We start from the raw sequence: 25,372 nt of genomic DNA on the forward strand, positions 1-25,372 counted from the left end.
GGGAAAATACAGCAAGGATCTTTTAAAATGAACATAGGGACCCTGATTAGGCTAACAGTGTTCTATCTGACAGAAATCTGTAAAAGGCTATTATTATACCATTATTACTTTGATATTTAAAGCTATCAAGCAAAACAAACAAAAACCCACCAGCCTATGTGAATGGGAAGGGAGGAAAGGAATAAGCATTTATGCAGTGCCAGGCACTGTGCTATGCATTTTACAAATATTATCTCATTTAATTCTCAACAAATCTGAGAGGAAGGAGCTATTGAAGCAGCTGGAGGCTTAGTGGATAGATCACTGGGCCTGGAATCAGGAAGACCTCAGATACTCCCTAGTTGTGTGACCCTTGGCAAGTCACATAACACAGGCAACCTCTGATTGCTTGACAAAATGATCCATTGGATCCACTGGAGAAGGAAATGGCAAACCAGTCCAGTATTTTTGCCAAGAAAACCCTGAATGGGGGGAAGAGTTGGACACAAGTGAAACAACTGAATGGTGATGATGACAAGAACAAGGTACTTGCTATTATCCCCATTTTACAGGGAAGGAAATTTACAGTGCCCAGCATGTAGTAGGTGCTTCATACATGTATATTGATTTACTGAGGCAGAGATTAAGTGACATGTCCAGGGTCACACGACTAGCAAAGTGTCTGAGGCTGGATTTGAACTCAGGTCTTCCTGATTCTAACTGCCATGTCAGAGGAATAATGTGCCTTATTGGTAGGAGAGATATATAAGTGATATGTATGAGTATTAACTTCATAAATCAGTTGATAATTTTCACATCTTCTACCTTTTGATGTTTTTTCCTGCTTTCATTTTAAAATTACTTTTTGCACTGACAGATTTGGTGGGTCCCTCATCCATTTTTATATCTTCAGTCCTATTTTTTTTCCTTTCCTATGATTCTTGCAGCTTTCAATTTTGTTCTATTGACTCGCAATCCAACCACACTAGCTGCCCTTTATGAATTTTAAAGCTTCTCTTTTTTCAGTTATTGCCAGCATAAGGTCATCTGTGTATACTATGACTGGGTTCTGCCTTTTTTCATTTTTACACACTTCATTTTTCAAGTTATATGCTTCCTTTCTCATGAATAGGACAAAGGACAGCATGTATAGCTAGGGATTACTCAGGCAACCTTATCTCTCTGCTCCTCTCGCTTTCCTATACTATACCATATGCATGGTGCATAAGGATTGTGGGATTTCAAACTGCAAGGAACCTTAGCAATCATTTAGTCCAATATCTCATTTTACAGATGAGAAAACAGACCTAAAAAAAGGTAGCTGGCTTACCCAGATTCACACAAGTAACAAGTAGCAGAGCCAGGATTTGAAAACAGGTTCCCTGCTTCCAGATTATCTACATATATAACACACTGTCTCTCTAAGTACTGGTCATGTTGGTACCATAGTGGAAAGAACCCTAGACTTGGGTTTTAGTCCTCACTCTACCACTTGAATTCAACAGTCCAACAGACAATTATTAAGACTCTGCCATGTATATGCACCATAGTATGCTATGCATTGCCTTAGAAATACAGAGTTCAGGTAAGATAGTCCCTGTCTTTTTGGTGTTCCCATGTCTAGTAGGGGGATAAGATAAACACAGAAAACTATAATACCCAATAACATATAAGTGCAGTACAGAAAGGGCTCACAGAGTGCCATGCGGTGACCTTAGAGAGGATGGAAGCAAAGGTTGTTACCAACTAAGAGGTCAGATAAGGCTTCCTGGAGAAGATGGTGTTTGACTTGGGCTTTAAAAGGTAAATAAGGGATTCAGCAGACAGAGGAAGGAAAGGTGAGCATTATACCAGTCATCAGAAAATACATGAGAGTAGATGTAGAAACAGCAAAGTGTGGGCCATAACGATTAGTTCAGGGTGGTTGAAACACAGAGTGTGTGGATGGAAATGACAAATGAGCCTGGAAATGAAGGGTGGTGCCATATTCTAAAGGGCCTTAAATACCAGGCAAAAGAATTTGAACTTTACCCTTTATTAGATGATGGTTAGGAACAAATCATCTGACCTCTCTGAATTTCTGCGAAGTGTTAATAAATGATAGCAGTGATAATCTATATCTATATATAGATCTATATCTATATCTATAGAGCACTTTAAGATTTACAAAGTGCTTTACAAATATTATCTTATTGGATCCTCACAACAACCCTGGCAAGTAGGTGCTGTTATTATCCACATTTTACAGATGAAGAAACTGAGGCAGGCAGTGGTTAAGTGACTTGCTCAGGGTCACACAACTAGTTAGTGTTTGAGGCCAGATTTCAAACTCAAGTCAAACTCCTGACTTAAGGTCCAGTGCTCTATCCACTAAGCCACCCAGCTACTTTAGAATACTACCTACCTGAAAGGATCATGAATGATTTTCCATAATAGGAAAAATGGTACTGCTTTCAAAGGAATAGTAGAAATGGAGGTGTCGTATACTTGCAAAGAGTCAGAAGTAGTCCATGGAGCCGTAAAGTATAACATTGAGATAAGAGAATGGATTTACTGAGGCAGAAAGAAGATAAGGGGACATCTGGCATGATAAAAGGAAAAGTGATCCATAAAGAATAGCAGGTGGAGGGCAGCTAGGTGGTGAAGTGAGTAGAGCACTGACCCTGGAATCAGGAGGACCTGGGCTCAACTCTGGCCTCAGACACTTGACACACTATCTGTGTGACCTTGGGCAAGTCACTTAATCCCAAATGCCCTGCCTTCCCCCCGTTAAAAAAAAAAAAAAGAATAGCAGGTGGGACAGAAGTAGGGTCCTTGGTAGCAACACAGAACGAAGAGAGTGAGGGGAAGCCTCTGCAAGGGCAGCAGCCCTTGTCCTCAGCAGGAACACAAAAGGGCAATGCTTCTGATATAGGGTGACGAAGAAGGTAGCTTGACGCCTGGAGACAGATGCCAGGATGCAGGGACAGCAATGGCCAGCCAGGCACTTGAGAGTAGCTGTTCTTACTTCCCAGCATCATGAGGAATATGTCTGTTGAAGGCAGTTGCAAAGCCAGGATTGGTGCTACTGGTCATCATTAAACTGGCCTAATTAGTTCTGGCTTCCACTTGGCCAATTCTACCTTTTAAGGTGTTGTTTTCCTGTTAGCTTTTGTACTTTCTTTTCCATTAGGCCATTTAAACTCTTTAAGGAGTTGTTTTCTTCAGTAGATTTTTGTATTTCCTTTTTCTGTTTGGCCAATTCTTTCTAAGTAGTTTCCCAAGCTGCCTTTCTTCATAATTTTTTTGCATTACTCTCATTTCTTTTTCCATTTTTCCTCCTGCCTCTCTTATATGATTTTTCGGCTCCTTTTTGAGCTCTTCCATGAGTTCTTTCTGGGCTTGAGGCTACTTCGCATTCTTCTTTGGAGTTTTGCTCATAGGTGTTTTGACATTGTTGATCTCTTCTGAGTTTGTCTTGGTCTTCCCTGTCACCATAATAACTTTCTGTGCTCAAATTCTTTTTTGTTGTTTTTTGCAAATCCTTTTTTTTTTTTGTCTTTTTTCCTTTCTTTTAAACTTGAGCTCTGTATCCAGGATGGAAGGGGCACTGTCTCAAGCTTCTTGTGCCAGTGGCTACAGGCCCTGGATGTTTACTTTGTGCTGTGGTGATGTTGCCCCTGGGGGACCCTCGTGTCTGGTGCTGTGCTGAGGGGGTGGGCTGGGGGCAGGGCAGCTAGTGTTGCTGGAAGCCTTAGAAGTCTGACAGTTTATGTGGTGCCGAGTTGGGGTCCTAGTGGTGGCGTCTGGTGTGTGCTGAGGTCCAGGGGGTGTTTTTGCATTTCCCTGGGGCTACAGTGAAGCATGGGGAGATCTAGCCTACTTTCTCATCATCCTGGAGGAAGTTTGTTCGCCCTGGGCCATGTGAAAGCTCATGGTGGTTCTTGGAGCTGGAGTCTGCTGGCTGCCATGGCTATGCTAAGGCACATGGGGAGTCCTGGTGTTAGCATTTGCCTACTCCATCACAATGAGGCTCAAGATCTCCTGTTGGTTTGCTGAGATGGGGCTTGCTGCTGAATTTCTAGGACACTTCCTGTCCTGAACTACGTTCCCCTTTTACCTGAGTGAGACAGACGGTTTTTACCAATCTTCCAAGTTTCTTGAGCTAAAAGACTGTTTCACCCCATCTTTTTGCTGGTTCTGCTGTTCCAGGATTTGTTTGGGCACACTATTTTATGGTTGTTTGGAGATGAATTTAGTAGAATCGCAGCGATTTACTGCTTACTCTGACATCTTGACTCCTAAAAGTGGAAGTCCCCAATTATAGCTCAGAAGATTGGGACAGGGTCATGGATCCAGGGGAGAATCTGTACAGCTGAAATGTTGGATTCCCACATTCCAGGGAAGCAGTGATCCTTTTTTTTTTTTTTTAAGCAGCTTGTGGATTGTGAAAGCAAGCTGGGAAATGAATTGGCCTTGGGTCTTGGGGAAGAAAGCCTTTGAAATGAAATGGATCTGGGATGTTCTAGTTGGTACAACCTTGCAATTGTAAAACTGAAACTTTTCTTATAGTGAACACAAGAAAACACCGTTGGGTTGGGAAAGCAGGTTGTGAAGGAAAACTTTTACTGTGCTGGAGGTAGGCAAGATACAAAGGATATCTAGATAAGAAATAGTCTCTTCCTTCAAAGAGCTTACAGTCTAGCAGAGGAATAAGGTATAAACTTATGTGGTTCATAACAATTAAAGCTGGAAGGGACCTTAGGCTTCATCTAATCCAATGGTTCTCAAAGGACCCCTGGGAGCCTGCTAGACCCTTTCAGGGGATCCATGAAATCAAAATGATTTTCATAATAATACTAAGCTGTTTTAATTTCTAATTTGGTAAATACTATTAGATGGAGCCAGCTTGAACTGGCTCCTGAGATGATTGTTAAATTTTCAGTGTGAGCAATAATTTTTGAGGGAGGAGTGGCGGGTGGAAAGGGGTCCTGAGACCAAGAATTTGAGAACCACTGATCTAGTCCAACACTTTTGTTTTAGAGATAAAGAAACCAAGGCCTAGGAAAGTGAATTGATTTGTCCAAAGCCAGAATTAGAATTCAAATCTCGTGATCACAAATCACTGCAATGATATACAATAAATAATACACAAATACGTCAGAAAGGTACAAAGCAAAATACTATATGAGGTCTGAGGAGGAACGTTGTTACCAACCCAGGGAATCAGTCAGCCTTTCCTGGAGGGAGGGGGTTTTCAGATTGGGCTTTAAAGGATAGGCATGAATTTAGCAGGTAAAGATGGAGACAGAGGATATGGAAAATAGTGTGAATTGAGGCACAGAACATGTTCATTGGGAACATAATTTGCTTTTAATTCCTTCCAAGAACAAAAGAATTTAAAAACAAGAGAACAGCTTGCTGAGAGAACCAGAGCACACTCAGACCACCCAGCTGTCCTTGGACAATGGTTTGGGAGCCAGTGAATTCATAGAAAGTTACAGCAGCAGTTAGAGGATTTAGCTTCACATCTCAGCCTCATCTAACTATGTTGGGGAGTGTCCTAAAGCAATATTTGTATTTTGTCATTTTTATCTTTGTTAAAATTATCACTGTGTTGAATTGGATATTCATTTCTTTTTCCTGGGAAGTATGTATGCATTTTTCTATGTGCTATTCAATAATCTGACTGAAATAGTTGTGGCTTCTTTAAAAACTTTTTTTTTCTTTTTATGCACTCATATGTAAACAGTTCATTCTACAAAAAATAAAACGGTTGTATATGAAATGACACACTTGTTTCATTTAGTTTGTTTTTGCATATTAAATTTAACATAATAGTAACAAATTTGCACTATTTATCTGTTTCCTCCCAAACTTTCATTTGCTTTCTTTGTATTTTTGTTAATGCTTCATTGACACTTTCTCTTCCTTTTCGAATCACTATCTCCAACCCTCCCCTTCCCAACAGAATCCCTCCCTTGTAACACATAGTCAGGCAAAACAAAATCAGCATATTAGCTATGACTGAAAATGTATGGTTGCTTCTCATTAACGCTCTTGGTCATCTTTGCAGTTCAATTTTAGAAGATGTTTTTAGCCTTAAACATTTTACACATATAAAAACCAGGTTCCACATTTCTCAAATTCTAGATGAGGAAAATCTCTGAGAGGAAATATATTTTATCATGTGAATTGCATGAGTTAATTATAAATTTAATCATGAATTAACTAGACCAGTATTGGGCAAAAATGAATCAAGAAAGAGATGGGTTAGCATTAGAAACAGCAGGTACCATTATAAGGAGTACCTGACCTGAGAATCAAGAGACCTCATTTCTAGTTGCAGCCCTGACCCTTTTTATCTGAGTGAGCTTGGACAAATCGCTTGAACTTTCTGAGCCTCGGTATTTAATACTATATAATACCTCAGTCTAATAATACTTTCAATGTCATAAGGTAAGCAGGGCTAGCATACAATGAAAGAACTTGTATAAGTACCTTGTCATAGTAAAGTGCTGTATTTGTCTTGAATTTTTCTCAAGAGACCTGTGAACCACTAGCAGAGCTCCCCTTGGCTGTAAGTAGTTTAGGTTCCTCTGCCTGTGTGACATGGTTTTCCTTCCTTTCAAGAGTCTTTCCCATCCAGTCTATGCCATCTGACATGAAATTCTCACCATAAGGAATCCCTCTGGGCATACTTCCAGGAGTTCCCCATAATAGAAATACCACTGGAAGTGGAACACTCATTTTTACTAGCCCTTTACATTTTAAAACAGTTTAGTTTATCAGATAATTAGGTATTATCTTATAAAGTATTGGGATTCTGATATAATGAGATCTAAAACAAACAACTTCTGATGAAGGGGGGGGGAAAGACTTCTAGACCTAGGATGGGTATTAAATGAAGCAGACCCTGGACAACCAGAGGGAATTAGGCTATAGTAGAAAGACACTCAGGTGAATGCCAAATGCCCCTCCCAGCTAGATTCTGACCCATTCCTGGGGTGACACACAACCATGTCCATGATTCATCCTGGCTCCCAAAGCCACTATCCCTTCCCACCCATCATTTTCTGAGGGCCATTTGCAGGGCCATTGAACAGCAGTGCTTCATTGAAAAAAAAAAAACAGCTGAAATAACCACAAAAACCCCAAACAGGTTTTAAGTAATTATGGTAATATTAAATTCTGACCATTCTAAGAGTTAAGAATGAGTTCCAACTAAGCAGAATACTTTCAAGATTATCTGTAATAATATCATGTGCATAGTGGAGTTTTTAATTTTTAAGGTAGTTTTTTTTGCAAACAAAAAAATTAAATGTAGTAGTTTTATACTTTTTGGCTGGATCATACCATCTGCTTTGCCCTTTGGACCCTTAGGCATTGGCATTGGACCTGCTGCTCTAGATTAAGGACCACCTGGCCTTTCCATCTGCACTGAAAATGTGTTGTCTCCCTGTTTTCTATCTGAATCACTGAGCTTAGCACAGCACCTAGCACATAGCAAATACTCAATAAATGCTTCTCTTTTCCAAATACCAGAAAGGAATTTTCTCCATGACAAAATAACAGTAATAATAACTAGCATATACGTATGTGTATATACATGCATATGTATATGTATATGTACACACACATACACATATATATAGGGTTGGGAAGGTACAATAGTGTTTTGCTTTTGGTTTTGGAGGCACTCAGGATTAAGTGATTTGCCCAGGGTCACGAAGCTAGTAAGTATCTGAGGCTAGGTTTGAATTCAGTTCCATTGTGTCACTTAGCTGCTCCCACAATAATGTTTTAAGGTTTGCAAAGCATTTGATCCTTACAACAACTCAGTAAGGTAGATGTTAAAGGTGGGGAAACAGACTGAGAGAGGTTAAGTGATTTGCCCAGATTCACAAAGCTAGTAAAGATCTAAGGCAGAATTTGAACTCAGGTCATCCTGGCGTAAAATCCAGCACTCTGCCTACTATATACCACCTAGCTGCCTGACAAGTAGCCTTCAGCCTCTGCTTGAGTACTTCTATTGAGGGAAAGCCCACCACCTTCTATTTCACTTTGAATCAATGTCACATTTTAAAATGCTTTTGTTAAGGTAATGACCTAGTTAGGATTGTTGATTTAGATCCAAAAGTTATATCAGAGGCCATCTAGTTTAACTTCCTCATTCTATAGATGAGGAAACTAAATCCTAGAAAGGTTAAGTGAGTTTTTCAACATCAGGGAGGTTCCAGCCACCCAGGTCCTCTGACTCCAAATTCAATGATTTTTTTCTTTTATTCAATAGGCAGACGTCTGACAGCTGTCTGGAGCAAACCAAGAGAAAAACAGATTTGTAAGGAGCAACAATAATTGTGACAAGCACAGTATTTGTTGTGTTGATAATGGTTATTCGTAATTCATGTTTATGCAGCAGTATAAAGGTAGCAGAGCCCTTGATACACAACAGCCAGTGAAATGGGTAGTTCTACTATGTCGAGCAAGACTTGACCCTTTAACCAGAGTGCATGGACTTAGAATGATGGGTAAAAGTAGTTACCAGTTTATTATACTTGATTAATTTAAATTCCTAATCAGCAATCAGGAGTTTAAATTCCTAATCCTGAAGAAACCGGGAAGATACTGCTGGAGGCAGACATTGATGTCAGTAAGAAGAGATGGCTGGGGGCAAATAAGAGAGGAGATAACACTGCAAAAACACACCAGTTTGGGGCCATTTAATGTATTGACAAAATAGTCCTGAGTAGCCCCAGAGGTCCCAAAGATATTATTGCATTTAAGGTACTGTACAACAATGGATTTTCATAACAGCATCTTAAGTCATCAAGAATAGGTTAAATTGTCATTGGGATACTAAGGAAACCTATATAAAAGTCTTTCTTTAATGCCTTATCAGGTCATTTTAAAATCTAAGGCAGCCATTCTGGAGAGCAATTTGGAGCGATTTCCAAAGAGCTATAAAATTGTATATACCCTTTGATCTAGCAATAGCACTACTAGGTCTGTATCCCAAAGAGATCATAAAAAAGGGAAGAGGATCCACATGTACAAAAATATTTATAGCAGCTCTTTTTGTGGTGGCAACGAATTGGAAATTGAGGGGATGCCCATCAATTGGGGAATGGCTGAACAAGTTGTGGTATTAATGTAATGGAATACTATTGTTCCATAGGAAATGGTGAGCAGGTAGATTTCAGAAAAGCCTGGAAAGACTTGCATGGACTGATGCTAAGTAAAGTGAGCTGAACTTGGAAAACATTGTACACATTAATAGCAAAGTTGTGTGACAACTGACTTTTGTTAGACTTAGCCCTTCTGAGCAATGCAATGATCTAAGATAATCGCAAAAGACTCATGATAGAAAATGTTATCCACATCCAGAAAAGGAACTATGGAGTCTGAATGCAGATCGAAGCATACTATTTTCTCTTTTTCTTTGGTGTTTTTTGTTTCTCATGGTTTTTTCCTTTTGTTCTTCTTCTTTCACAACATGACTGATGTGGAAATATGTTTAATATGATCATACATGTATAGCCTATATCAGATTGCATGCCTTCTTGAGGAGGGGGAAGTGGAGGGAGAGGGGAAAATTTAGAACTCAAAATCTTAAGAAAAATGAATGTGGAAAACTAAAAATAATTAATTTTTTAAAAAAAATCTAAGGCAGCAAGAGTACAGGATGACAGATCCAACCAAGCTTAAAATGCTTCTTATGGATCAAGCTATGGACTATGTCTCTCAGCTCTCAGAAAAGCAGCCAGACAGAGGTCAGAAAGATTCATCCTCGTGTTTGCTTCAGGGTGATGAATTTTTTCAGCCTCAGCAACTCTTGAAGACCAGCTACAAAGTCAGAGATGGGCCATGATCTGTGTTTAGTGGAGGGAGTGCCCATGCTGACAAAATTATTTATCTTTGAAGTATGACAAGGCAAAGAAGCTTGTGATGTCATTTAGAAACAGTATCATCTAACATGCTTCCCATTTAAATCATAGCATCATGGATCCGTGGATAAGCACCTCAGAGTTCCTTTAAATCTCAACTAAAATCCCATACCTTCCCCAGTCCCTTTACATCCTGTTACTTCCTGTTAATCCTGTATATTGATTGCATTTTATATCTGTCTGCATGTTGCCTCTGCCATTAGATTATAAGCTCCTTGAGGGCAGGGACTGAGTTTTTTTTTTTTTTTGCCTCTTTTTGTATCCTCAGCACTTAACACAGTGCTTGGCACATAGTAGGTGCTTAATAAATGTTCATTGATTGAATGGTTGCTCTAGTCTGACCTTAGGATAAAGATGAGGATGATAGATACAGATGGGGAAACAGGGGCCCAGGTCCTCTGACTCCAGGACCTGCTTTTCAGTGGATTTGAGGAAATTTGTATACCATCGTGTGAAAGGGTGAGTTGACATTATGATCTGTTTATGAATGTATCTCTCTGCTCAAAGATACCCCTTTTGTCATTTCTGTTTAAGGTCGCTTGGTAGGCGCACTTGATGCAGTCCTGGATTCCAATGCACGTGTTGCCCCCTTTCGAATTTTGCTACAAGTTCCTGGATCACAGGTTTACTCTCCCATAGCATGTGGTGAGTTATTGAATGGATCAGAAGTTTACTGGGCCATAGCCATTGGTGAGTTACATACCAAAAATAAATTCCAAAAGTTAATTTCTGAGCATGCTGAGTATGCATGTCCAAGAAGCTAAAGGTAACCTCCTTTTAGAAACTGATTTGTGCGTATAAGCATATTGGCTGCTTTTTTTGAGGGTGGGAATGATTTTTTGTGTGCTTTAACCATCAGAATACCTGCTAGCCATAACTCAGGGGCATCTTAGCTTTGCCTAATGGTTCTTACTTAGGCTTGGTGCGTTTCATTGGTTCAATGAGCTTATCTAAGTCTGTTTGAGTAGGAAATATGATGTTTGCTGTCCTAACCCTATTTTATACTCACTTGTGTGCTTACACATATAAACTTCTTTGGCATAGGAAGAAATTTCTTTGAGTTCTCCCCAATTCCAAAGTAAACCTTGATATCATTTTTCACTGGGCTTATAAGATTTTACTGCACCGTTTCATGTGGTATATCTGGGAATGACTGTAGTCATTTCATAGTAATCCCTTCCAGAGCAGTATGTCTCAGAAGTGTATAAAAGATGAAGGGGCAGAAGATAATAGGTTCCTTGAGGTCAAGGATTATTTTTTTTATTTTGTTTTATCTTTATATTCCCAGTGCCTTACACACAGTAGGTGTTTAATAAACGCATGACAGATTGAATTTAATTTTCTGGTGCAATTCTTGATTTATGTGGTGGTATAGAGTAGGTAAGAATGGGAAGGATAATTAAATCCTAGGACCAATGGTGATGATTAAAGTTTTGTACTTCCTTCCTATGTTTGTAGGTGACCATATTTTGAAAAACCTATTTGTTAGATTTTATTTTGTCCTGGGCATTAAAGTAGGAATTGTTTGATCCTAGCATTTCAAGATATAGGTAAGTCATAGGAAGCAAATGAGAAATTGGAAGGAAATGTGGTAACTAGAGTGGTGGTCTTGAGGGAAGGAAACAGAACCAATCGACAATAACAACTATACTGTAAACACAAATGATTTTCAAAGCTGTAAGGATCTGATTAATGTAATTATCAATCATGATTGCAGAAGGCTGATGATAAAATATGCTATCCTCCTATGACAGAAAGGTGATGGACACCCAGGCTGCAGAATTTTATATGTGTGTATGTGTATATGTATACACATACACACATACACACATATATACATACATACATACATACATATACACACACACACACACACACACACACACACACACACACACACACACATACACATGGACGCAGTTGATGCCAGAATTTATTTTGCTTTTCTATGAATATTTGTTGTGAAGGGTTTTGTTTTTCTTTTCTTTTTCCCAGAGGTACTAAGGGGATGGATGTAAGGGGAGAGAAAATCTATTTTTTGCTAGTGAAAAAAATAAAATTTAACTTAAAAAATGGACCAGAGTAGTATTGGCTCTTGTTTTGTAAGAAGATGAGGCAAAGTCTAGGAGAAGAGGGTGAATTTAGTACAAATCTTCTTCTCCAAAGTCAGTTTTGTTTCCACTACTTTATTTTAGAATTTTTTTTTAAATCAATTTCCTTTAGTTACAAATTTTCCCTGACCCCTTATCCAGGGGCTATTCCTTAATCACAGGCTCTGTTTTAGATTTATGTTTGAGGTATTCACAATATATTTCAAACAATAATCTTTATGTCCAAATTAGTGTAGGAAATACCTATCTAGTCCAGACCTTTGGTTTTACAGATATAGAAACTAAGAAGCAGAGCGATTTGTGACTTGCCCAAGGTCACTCAGTTAGATCTAGGATTAAAATCCAGATTTCCACCTTCCATGTCAGTGCCCTTTGATCTGCATCACTCGTTTCTTATGTTTCAGTAAGTCTTGAACCATGGGTAAGACAGTTGTCCCTTTCCGTATTTAGACAGACAGATATTGCTTAAAATACAGAAAAGGAACAATGTCTCCCATATATCTCTATCTATCTGTCTATATACTCATACACTTACACATTTGTTGTTGTTCAGTTGTTTTTCAGTCATGTTTGACCCTTTGTGACCCCATTTGGGGTTTTCTGGCAAAGATACCGGAGTGGTTTGCCATCTCCTTGTTTAGTAAGTGGTAGAGCTGGGGCTGGGATTTAATCCTGAATTAAGACATTAATATGTGTGTTTATGTATGTACATATGTAGCAAGGTGGTGCAGTTGATAGAGTGCCAGGCCTGGAATCAGGAAGATTCACTTCCTGAGCTGAAATCTGGCCTCAGATACTTACCAGCTATGTGACCTTAAGCAAGTCATTTAACTGTTTTGGAAACTTTTCTGATTAATTCAACTTCTCATATAAAACTTCTAGGCTGACAACTAGGATAACATGAAACATAGAAATGGCAGAATTCCTTTTCTCTGATGAAATCCAGCCTCCATCAATACACTTATACACCAACACAACACATATACACATATATATACACACACTCACAAGCTCAGTCTCTTCCTTTCTCCTTTCTTCCTTCCCTTTCCCCTTCTCTATTCTTCAAGAAAGACAGAAGTAATACAATCCAATCTCGTTCTCTGCACTAATGGAGGGGAGCAATTTCAAAGACAATCGAAAATGTTAAATTATTCACTCAGCTGGTTCAGGGCTATAGAGTTCTTGTTTGTGGGTACAGATAGAAAGATAGATGGAAGGATAGATATCTCTCTACACAGATAGACAAGGACTTGGACTGTCATCTATGATGTCACTGGTATAGGACTGAGAAAGCTCCCTCCATCTGGGCAGACAGGTAGCTTCCCCACAACTTAATCATCTTAGAAAGTTGCTTAGAGCCCTGAGATGTTAAATAACCTGCCTAGAGTCACCTAACCAGTATATGTTAGAGACAGGACTTGAACCCTGGTCTTCTTCTCTTTGAAGCCAGCTCCCTACCAGGATGTCTCTAAGAGACAGAGACAGAGAGAGAAAGAGTGATACACATATACATCCATCTATACCTACATACGTAAATATTCTAGGCAAATCACTTAATTTCTCAGTCTCAAGTCAGAGACCTACATTGGCAAAAGGAGTTTTCTCATCCTGGAGTTCCCTACACTAGTGAAATCACAGGTTCTGTTCCTATACACAGATGTATGTATATATGTGTGCATATGTATATAAGTATATATATATATATATATATATATATATATATATATATATATATATATATATATGTATATATATGTATATATGTATATATGTATTTGTGCACATACACAGATATACCTGTTTTGTATAATTATAAATATGCATTTACTTATATATAATATCAGCATGGACTCATAGATGTAGAATTAAAAGGGACCTTGGAGGCCATTAATTTTAACTATATATGTATGTATCTGTGTATAGGTGTGTGTATATATAAATTATGCATACATGTGCACATATACCTATATAATATGTGTATCTGTGTATAGGTGTATATAGGTCTATGTGTATGTGTATATATATATATATATATATATATATATATATATATATATATATATATATATATATATATATATATAAAATAAATTATGCACATGGGTACACATACCTACATATGTATGAATCTGTGTATAGGTATGTTTATATGTGTGTGTACATGCATGTATATATAAATTATGCATATGTGTGTACATATACTTACACATGTATGCATCTGTATATATGTATATGTATATATAAATTATGCCTACATGTGCACATATACCTATATAATGTATGTATCTGTGTATAGGTGTATATAGGTCTACGTGTATCATGTATGTATAGATATAAATTATGCACACGTGTACACATGCCTATATATGTATGTATCTGTGTATGAGTGTGCATATGTGTATGTATTGCATGTATATATAAATTATGCATACATGTGCACGCATACCTAGATATGTATGCATCTGTGTATAAGTGTGCATGTGTGTATGTATTGCATGTATATATTAATTATGCATACATGTGCACACATACCTATATATGTATGTATATATAAATTATGCATACATGTGTACACATACCTAGATATGTATGCATCTGTGTATAGGTGTGTGTATATATGTGTGTGTACATGCATGTATATATAAATTGTGTATATGTATATATAAATCATGCCTACATGTGTACATATACCTATATTCATCTGTGTATAAGTGTGTATATGTATACATATATAAATTATGTGTACATGTGTACATATACCTATGTATGTATATATCTGTGTATGTGTATGTATTGTGTATATATATGTGTGTGCATTATATATAAAATCTGCATACATGTGTTCATATACCTATTTATGCACACACAATGCATAGAGGACTAATAAATAAGTTTCTAGACACAGGATAACATGTGATCATAGATGTGGAGCTAAAAGGAACCTCAAAGTAACCTTGTCAACTCTTTACTTTTAGAGATAAGAAAGTTGAGGGACAGGGAATTTCAATAATTTGCTCATTTCCCATGAATTCTAACAGGCTTCATAGCTTGTCATTCTTTATCTTGACTTCAGTCACATCCATTCCAGATGAATATAAAATTTGGGAAACATTATTTTCAAAAAGATTTCTGGTATGTCCCTGGGCAAGTCACTTAATTCTGATTACCTCCAAAAAATAAACCAAACCAAACAAAACAATGGCCAAAAAGAAAGATTTCGGTTTGCAAGCTACAGGACTGAAAAAGACAGTTGCCTTCTTCAGCTCATTTTGCAGATGAGGAAACTGAGGTAACAGAGTGAAGTGACTTGCCCAGGGTCACAAAGCTAGTAAGTATCTGAGGCCAGATTTGAGCCCAGGAAGTGAGGCTGAGTTTAGAGTGTATTACTTTTGTCTTTCTTAAATACGAGAGAAGGGGAAAGGGAGGGAGGAGGGGAAAAAGGAAGAGACTGAGTTTGTCAGTGTCTGTGTGTATATTTGTGTATGTGTTGGTGTGTATGTGTGTCAATGGAGGCTGGATTTCATCAAAGAGGAATTCTGTCATTTATACGGTTCACGTTATCCTAGTTGTTGTCAGTCTACAAGTATATCAGAAGTTAAATTAATCAGAAAAGTCTCCAAAACCTCATATATAGACTTTTCTTTGCCTTTCTCCTGGGCCCCAAGTGCTTTCTATTTCTTGGATTAGTGTTTTTATCAAATGTTATCTTATTGATAAAATACATACTGTCAGTATCAACAACTATGTTTTATCAATTATTAAAATTAGTGTTGGTATTGTTATTAATAGTCCTCTTCATTTTAATATTTTAAAAAATTTGTGGATTCATGGTTTGATTTTAGACTGCATCCTTAATGTTCCTGTTGTTCAGTTGTTTTAGTCATGGCTGACTCTTCATGACCCCACTTGGGTTTTCTTGGTAATGATACTGGAGTGGTTCGCCATTTCCTTCTTCAGCTCATTTTACAGATGAGGAAACAGGCAAAAAAGATTAAGTGATTTGCCCAGGGTCACACAGTTAGCAAGTCCCTGAGACTGGATTTGAACTTAGGTATTCCTGACTTCAGGTCTGGTGTTCTATCCCCCGTGCCACCTAGCTGCCTGTATCCTTAGTATTGTGGTTTTATTAAAAAGTCTGTTCAAGTTCAGGTATGCTCTGGACCATTTTCTGAGACATTCTCGGCTCTCAGGATCCACCTGACAAAGTAGAGAGAGCAAGGTCCAGAGGAGCATGGCACTGTGGCAAAGGTAACAGACCTTTCATGATAACCCTGGTCCACCACCCTTTTCCTACCCATGTGTATACTCTCTTTTCCACTGTACATCTCCAATGTCAAGGTTCCAGGTTAGTCTTAAAATAGAGAGTGAGAAGTATTACGAAAAAAGCTGAGAGAAGCAAGAAATGATCCTGGAGGTAAGAACCATAATCCTCTAACTTCAAAATTGCCATGAAAGAGATAACCCAGAGCAGGTTGAGCAGACACACAGCACTGTTTATGGCCCTCACTTGTATCTGTTCTCTAAATCCATTTGTGGCCTTCGGGGGAATCTTGTTGAGGAAACCATTGGTACAAACTGTAGAAGATACACAAGACTACATTGGTAAAGGAAGGAGTAATGTGTTTTCATGGCCTTGGATCATGCAGTGAAAAGAATGTTAGATTTGGCATCAGTCAACTTAGAATCTAAGCCGTGGGCAAATTACTTAACATATCTGGTCCTCAGTTTCTTCATCTTTAAAATGAAGCTGGACTGGATGACATCTGAGGTTCCTTTTAAGTTCCAAATCTCTGATCCTGTTATCTTGTCTATAGAAACTTACCAGGCCTCCATTCTCATTCTCTCTCTCTCTCTCTCTCTCTCTCTCTCTCTCTCTCTGTCTCTCTCCCCACCCCTCACCCTCTATCCCTCTCTCCTGCTGTCCCTTCCACTTAACTTACTTCTTGACCTTACCCATGACTGACAGTTTCTTATTTCCTTGATTGCTATTTACTTCCTCATTAAAACAGAAAATGATCTAGTGTGGATTGCATTTGGGGATAGACTCTGGTCTCGTGTATCTACCCTGCGCCAGGGTCATGAAGGAAGTGCCATGATGACCATTTTTTTTTCAAATACAGAACTTACTGTGCAATTAATTCAAAGAAAGTGCAGGCAGGTTAGCCAGCAGGATATAAATGAGAGTGTTTACAGTGGTAAACACTTTGTCTAAGGTCACAGAGTAAGTGTTGTCATTCATATTTTCAGTTCTTCATGATTTCCTTAGGGCAATTTTTTTTTGCTGAAATTTTCCTTGGCGGTGGGGGGCAGGGGGTCCAAACTGAGAAAAATATTGTCGGGAAGCTACACCCTGAATTTGATTTCCACTTTGTTGTTACTGAGCACATTAAATAGGCTCAAATAATGAAACCAGCACAAGTTAAGACTTATTGAGAAGAACTCCCACGAGTGTTTCTCAAAATTGTTTATAAAAAATTATGGATTCTATATCTTAAAAAGCTTAAACTCAACAAAAGGGTCATTTTCTCTCTTCCTGTATTCCTCCCTCTATTTTCTTCCCATCCTTTTCTGCACAGATTCAAAGCTTTTTAGAGTTGGAAGGGACATCAGAAAACATCAAGGCCAACTTTGTTCAATCTTAAACAAGTTATTTAGGCTCTATGAGCCTTCCTTAGTTTCTTCTATAAAATGGAGACAATCACCTGTGTATAATGCTGTTGTGATCATGAAATGAGATAAATAGCAAAAGTTAAGTCACTATATAAACTTAAACATAGAAGAAGTAGAGGTGGAGAAAACAGGTATGTGGGTGGGCATTGGCACGACAACAACGTTGTTTAATTTGATCTCCGTAAGAATCCTGCGAGGTAGGTAATGCAAGATGGGTAGCAGATAATAATTCCATTTTACACATTGAGAAAGTGATGCTTAGGAAGGTTAAGTGCTCTGCTTCGTGGTCATGTGATAAGTGGCAGAGTTAGGATGTGAACCCAAACTAGCCTGAAAGACTTTTTAAAAACCTAACTGGTTCCCATTGAGGCACTTGTACAGAATGAACTGGGAAGAACACACCCAGAATCATAGAATTTAAAGTTGGAAGGAACCTCAGAGTCTTATGTAGTTCAACCCTGACCCGGAAAGCAATCTCCACTGTGACGTATTTAACAAGTGGTCGTTTGGCTTTTTCTTGGGGATGCCCAAGGAAGGGGAACCCAGTGCCTCTTGAAGTAGATTCATTCTACTTTCGGACAGCTCTAATTGTTAGAAAATTTGAGCCTTATAGGTTCTTCTTTAATGGGCTTGTTTGGCTGTTAGATCAGAAAATCCTGTAGACATAATATATCTTTTGTTGTTCAATTATTTCAATCATATCTGACTCTTTGTGACTCTATTTGGGGGTTTCTTGTCAAACATTCTGGAATGGTTTGCCATTTCCTTCTCCGGCTCATTTTACAGATGAGAAAACTGTGGCAAAGCAGTTGAAGTGACTTGCCCAGCTATTAAAGGTCTGAGGCCGGATTTGAACTCAGGTCCCCCTGACCTCAGGCCTGGTGTTCTCTTCACTGCACAAAGCTACACCAACGGTATACCTAGATTTCTGAAGAGCATTTGGCACAGTCTCTCATACTATGCTTGTGGTCAATGACAACAATATATTGCCATCCTCTGAGTTGCCCAAGCTGGTATCTTTGAGTTACTTTTGACTTTGCCCCCTCCTATACATTCTTATGGCTGCCCAATTCTGTAGTTTTCTAGTTCCATAATCTTTCTTGTACCTGCTCTTTCCTTTCCATTTCCCCTTATCTCTTCTTGCCTACGTGACTTTAATAATCTCCTAAGGAATATTCCTGTCTTCAGGCTATCCTTTCACTAATTGGTCATTTATATCAATGGTATCAAACTCAAATGGGAATGAGAGTCCACTGTACATTAGGATCCTTGTGGGCCACCTGTTGACTTAGAAAACCACATATTAATACTATCTATGTTTCATTGCATTATTTATTTTATTAAGCATTTCCCAATTACATCCTACTCTGGTTTTGCTGCACTGGAAAATGTTGCTGCCCATGGTTGACACCTCTGAGTTACACTATTACCCAAGTAATCTTCCTAATGTATTACTATGGTCATTTTACTTTTCTTTTCAGAAATGTTCAGTGGCTTTTCACTGGCTAATTAATGGTCCTGTCATCCAAGGCTTTCCATGATCTAGTCCAGCCTATCCATGCAGTGTATTATAAGCCATGCAAGATTACTTTCTTCTTCTTCTCTGTATATTCGTTCATATAGCTCTCCTCCCCTCAATGACTAGAATTGATTTACTCCCATCACAGTCTTCATCTATTGGTGACCCTCTCTGCCTGTATTTTTGCATCCCCAGCACCTGGGCACAGTGCCTTTTGTGCAATGAGTGTTTAATATATTGAATTTTCTTCATTCAACATGCATTTATTATGCACCTACTACATACACAGTATTTTGCTAAGTGCTAGGGGAGATAAAAAGTTTGGAAAAGATCCCCTGCCCTCATAAAATTCATATGCTGTTAGGTGTATTAGAATGCAAACAGACACTAAGAAGATGATGACATGACTTGCAGTTGACTTAGATTTGAGTGAGGGAGGGCTGTGCAAGGTCACCAGCCTCACTTTTTCCTCCAGAGCCATCTGGGTCCAGTGGCCAGATATTCATCAGAACAACTGGAGATGGTCCAGGACGCAATGGGAGACACTAGCCCTTTTAGGCTAAGGCCTTTTCATGTACTCACTCAGAGTGATGTAACACCCGTTCAGTGAATAGGCCTCTTTAAGAACTAAGTCAAGGGATGGCCCTTTTCATTAAAGAAGAAAATCAAGCTGGGAGGGGAAGACCCTGGCCAAAAGAGAAACAGTTTCTAATTACATTCACTCTGAGCCAGGAGGACCATGTAGCCATTAAATGGTGCTGGGGCAAGGACCAATTGTCCAATCTATGAGCTCCAGAGTGAAATGGGTTTAAGGCTTTGCTTTTGAGAAGAGAGAAGAAAAGAAGAGAAGAGAAAAGAAAAGAAAAGAAAAGAAGGGAGGAAGAAAAGGAAGGAAGGAAGGGAGGGAGGAAAGAAGGGAGGAAGGAAGGAAGGAACATCACATAAGTTGCAAAAGACAGCATGTAATAAAAGATGGAGCAGTGGCCTCAGTGTCAGGATTCAGTCATCCCTCTAATACATACTGACTCTGTGTTGTCCAACACAAGTCACCTAACCTGTCGGTGCCCTAGGTCTATAAGTTGCAGAGAAAGTGTTGATCTGTGTTGGTGGAGACATGAAATCATTGAAATCACAGATCAGTTTGAAAACAAAAACCAGTTACAAACCAAGGATGATCAAAGTGTGAAGGAGGTAGAGTCTACCCGGGAGGATCGGGGGATGCTTTGTGGTGCAGATGGCATTTGTGTTGGGCTCTAAATAAGGTGGACTACACAGAATTCAACAGACGATGGAGCAAAAGAGAGATATCCAGGAGTGGGGAACCTGCAGCCTTAAGGCCGCATGTGGCCCTCTAGGTCCTCAAGTGCAGTCCTATGACTGAATCCAAACTTCACAGAAGAAATCCCCTTGATAAAGGAATTTGTTCTGTAAAACTTGGCTCAGTCAGAAGGCCACACCCAAGGACCTAGAATGCCACATGTGGCCTCAAGGTTACAGGTTCCCCATCCCTGTCCTAGGCATAGAAAATAACATAAGCAAGGGCTTATAATAAACAGAGGTTCAAGAGTAAAGAGGATGTTGGGAGGGGACCGAAAGTAGGATAGTTTGTGTAGAGACTAGAATATGTAGAGTAGGGCGTTCCTTAAGTACAGGGGTCTGTGCACTTGTTTTTTGAAAAAAAATATTTTCATATCTGTACTTCAGTATAATAGGTTTCCTTTGCTCTCAGTCAATAGTCAGTAAGCATTTATTGAGTGCCTACTGTGTGCCAGGCCCTGTGCTAAGTGTTGGAGATATGAGGAAAGGCAAAAAATAGTTCTTGTCTTCTAGGAGCTACCATTCTAATGGGAGAGATAATCCTGCGTATTTTATTTTATGCATTTAAAGACATGTAGATTAGCAAATGGCACAGGAGACAGAGCGCTGGGTCTGGAGTCAGGAAGACTCATCTTCCTGAGTTCAAATGTGGCCTCAGACACTTACTAGCTTTGTGACCCTGGGTAATTCATTTAACCCTCTTTGCCTCAGTTCCTCACCTATAAAATGAGCTGGAGAAGGAAATGGCAAATCACTCCAGGATCTCTGCCAAGAAACCCCCCAAATAGGGTCATGAAGAATTGGATGCACCTGAATGACTGAACAACAAACAACAACAACATTACTCTGAGAAGGGTTCAATAGGATTTTCCAGATTGTAAAGGGATCTACAACACATGAAAAAGTTAAGAATTACTGATGTAGAGGAAAATGAGTTGAGAAGGGGGAAAAGATGGAGACAAATTTAAAGAGCTTTGAATGCCAGGTAAAGAAAGGAGTTTGAACTTTACTTGGTAGGCAGTACCTCCCCTGAAAATATTTGTGTAGAGGAATGACACAACCAGGCTAAGTTTATTAGAAGGATTAGTTATGATAGTCATATGAGTTGAATATAAGTATCAGTGGGTGGGGTGGGGGGAAAGTCACAACCTCTCAGAACTTCAGTTCCCTACTTTATGAAATGAAGGGATTTGGTTACATTGAGGGTTAGTAGTGAGTAAATGAATAAAGCATTTATTAAGCATTTACTATGTACTATGTACAAACCCTTGTGCTAAGTGCTGGAGATACAAATAGAAAAGTAAGGCAGGCCCTGCCCTCAAGGAGTTCACCTTCTAATGTGGGAGAGATATGGGAAGTTTCAGCTGGAAAGGTCCTATGATCCTCAGGGTGCAGTGGCAAAGCATATGGGAATGTCCTTTTCAAATCCTTTTCACTGATAAAAACATGTGATTTTGGATCATATCAGTAGTGGATTTGGATTCAAAACTGGACAACCCTACTACCTTCATGACCTTGGGGAAGTTGCCTAACACCCCTTCACCGTCTTTTCCTCATCTACAAAGAAGATCGTTGGATTCACTCAAGGCAACATAGATTTTGAGATCGAAGGGACCTTAGATCCCATACCGTCCAACTATCTTATTTTACACATGAGGAAGTGGAGGCCCAAAGATGTTAGATAACTTGCCCAAGATCACACAGGAATAAGCAGCAGGTCCTCTGGTTCCAAATGCGTAGCTTGTTGTATAACATAATTTTGCCTCTCCAAATTCCCAAGTCTTTTTCAGCTCTAATAGTCTATGATCCTAGAACTTGCTAAAGTAGAGCTTCTACTCAATGTATGAATTGCTTGGGTCTGAAAGTATATCAATAATTATAATAATAATAGCTGACAAATATTTAGATAGTCTTTTAGTTTGCAAAAAACCTTTTACATACGTGATCTCATGGGACCCTTACAATATCCTAGTGAGGCAGATATTACTGGTGTCCTCATTTTGTTGTTGTTGTTTGGTTGTTCTTCAGTTGTGTCTGACTCTTTGTGACCCCATTTGGGGTTTTCCTCACAAAGATATTGGAGTGGTTTGCCATTTCCTTCTCCGGCTCATTTTGCAGTTGAGGAATCTAAAACAAACAAGCTTAAGTGACTTGCCCAGGATCACACAGCTTATGAGGTGGAATTTGAACTCAGGAAGATGAGTCTTCCTGACTCCAGGCCTGGTACACTATCCACTGCGCCATGACAAGGAAATTAAAATTGGAAGAGATTAAGTAATTTGCTTTTGGTCCAACAGTCAGTAAGAATCAGAAGCAGGATTTAAACCTAGGTCTTTCCTAACTCCCAAGTTCAGAAGTTTTTTGGTATAAAATGCTGCCTCTCTAGGCTCTGCTGGAAGCCATTATCATCATCATAGATATTATGCTTTAAGGTTTATAAAACATTATACACACACACACGTACGTGTGTGTGTGTATGTATTGCTTTCAACCTCTTTCAATCCTTACACAATGACCCTGGAATATATGAACCACAGGTATTGTTATCCCTATTTTACAGATGAGAAAATGAATCTGAGAGAGACTTAATGTCTTGTCCAAGGTCCTAGTGTCTGAGGCAAGATTTGGACCTAGGATATTTTATTCCTAATCCAGCGCCCTATCTGGTATGCCATAGTGTCTTTCTTAAAATGAAGATCCAAGTAGGTGAATTTCGTTCTTCTTGAGATAAAAAGTGGGCAAATATTAAGAATATCTCAAAAACCTTTAATAACATTTAATAAAAGCAAATGTCTTTCCCCTCCAATGGGTCACTGATGTTGGGTTTGGTCAAATCTTTTCACTCTTTGAGAATGTTTATAGGAACTTTTGAATAAATACTTAACGTTAAAATTAGTTATAAGTGACTATAAATAGATTTTTTAATGTATGAGGTTTTGTGCTTTTATTTTTTAAGAGGGTGTTTGGGTTGAATAGGAAGAAAAGGAAGAAGATTGTCAGAGATTTAAAAGTGTACCTGTTTTAACCTGCTTGCTTAATGCTTTAAAGTTGTGTCACATGACTCTAAATGGATTTCAACCACGGTCTGTTTAGGGAGTTTTAAAACTAGTTCCCTGAAATTCTAGGTCTGTCTAAGGGTTTGAGTCTTCCTGGCAGTGGCCATTACAGAGCTATAATTTTCACTTAGTTGTTTGTGGTAGAAAGAATTATTAATTGGTTGAATGAATCAGGCAAGGATGATATTGATTTTGAAAGCTCCAAAACATTGTTTTTCAGCTACCCCTCAAAGATTTCTGTATTTCAGATGCCTGTTAGGTGGAATAGGGTTCTTCTTGGCATATTAACACCATAGCTCCTTTTTTTTCATCCTCACAACCTCACAATGGAAACTTGCATGTGACTGAATTGTGGATCTTTGCTCCAGGGCCATCTCCCTAGTGGAGAAAAGAACTGGTCAAAACAGCCCTTGAAATGAAATCGCACAGATTAATTCCTGTGGGCTGAAAACTGTTTGGAGATACATTTCTTGTTTTTCTATTGTTACTTTGTAAAAGGTTACTTCCTCAGATTCTTATCCTCTCTATTACTACAGAACTACTGTCCTGCTAGGTTCAGTGTAATTTTCCAGAGTTTGTGAAGACTTGGTTCTACCAAAAGGTACCCCAGTATTCCTTTTTTATTTTTAATGATTTGGCCTCAGTATAGACTGAATTTGGACCATAATATTTACCCACTGACCACTAGCAAAGATTTCTTTGTGACACAGCACATCTCTTGAAGTAGCAGGCAAGTAATGACTAGTAAAGTAACATGGGGTGTATCAGAAGAGAAATCCCATGATATTTTTGGATTAAACCCCCTAGCACTTTTATAGAAAACACAGAAGCTGAATTGTTCCTTTGTACATACATATATATATATATATTTTTATACAGATGGATTCAAAGCAAATAATCCACTGGGACTTAATGACAATAGTGTTACCTTTGCCAAGACCAGTTGATTGAGGTGTCATTAGAAAGAACTTTTTGCAGTGGTCAGTCCCTTAACAATCAGTACTGAGTACACTAGGTTAGCCATTGAAAGCTGCCAGGGGGTAGAATGACCTCCTATTTCCCTTACAGCTAGAATAACCTTGTATTTCCTTACAGGCTTGACAAAGTATCTCTTAGAAATCCTAGAAGAGTAATTTTGGGGTGGGTGCGTGCGTGTGTGTGTGTATGTGTGTGTGTGTGTGTGTTTAACTTTGTTTATTTTTGAAAGTCTCCTAGAAGTGCCATGTTTGACATGTGTTAATTTTTTTTATATTTAAACAAATTCTGTTTTGAGGTTTATTTTTAAATAGACTTTGCAACATCCTTCAGGTGATTAGAGGCCCCCCACAGTACTGCAACAAAAGGGCTGGTAATCCAGGCTGTAGAGCCACTTTGGGTTTTCAGAGGGGTCCTTCACTCCTCATTAGGTCGTTTATTGCTTTGCTGCAGCTGCTCCCTTTGGATCCAGGTTTCTCTGTGGACAGGCCCTCTGAAGAAAAGGGTACCTGCTTCAGATCTCCAGAAATTTACCTCATTTCTACAGGAACTGGTTCTTCAAATTCTTGAAAAAATGTTATTTGGAAAGAGACTTGAGATGGCTATGTGTCCTCGAGAGAGACTGGGAAATTAACATAAATAATTAAATGATTAGGTTTATAGTTAGTCTTTCTTAGCCTTTCAAGTTTGTGGTTTTGTGGATAAGCTACCTTTTAATTTATTACTGTAGCTCCATCTCACTCCCCATTTCTCCATAAAGTTGAAAGTGCATTCAGGATATAATAATCAGTCAGTTTTACAGGCCAGTTGAGACAGAAG

At 38.7% G+C, this 25,372-nt stretch overlaps 1 protein-coding gene across 2 annotated transcripts in view; it reads left to right on the forward strand.

Moving 5' to 3' along the window:
* Window positions 1–25,372, forward strand: part of TBC1D8 (TBC1 domain family member 8) — a 130,381-nt gene that overhangs the window by 41,352 nt on the left and 63,657 nt on the right. Inside the window, exon 2 of one of the 2 annotated variants that reach the window (XM_036742558.1) lies at window positions 10,440–10,550. In XM_036742558.1, coding sequence (XP_036598453.1) covers window positions 10,440–10,550 — 111 coding nt within the window. Of the gene's footprint in view, window positions 1–10,439; window positions 10,596–25,372 lie in introns of both variants that reach the window. The other variant, XM_036742557.1, reaches the window with a different exon arrangement.

Source organism: Trichosurus vulpecula, chromosome 2 (genome assembly GCF_011100635.1).
Source record: "Trichosurus vulpecula isolate mTriVul1 chromosome 2, mTriVul1.pri, whole genome shotgun sequence".
In the NCBI taxonomy this organism is placed as follows: domain Eukaryota; kingdom Metazoa; phylum Chordata; class Mammalia; order Diprotodontia; family Phalangeridae; genus Trichosurus; species Trichosurus vulpecula.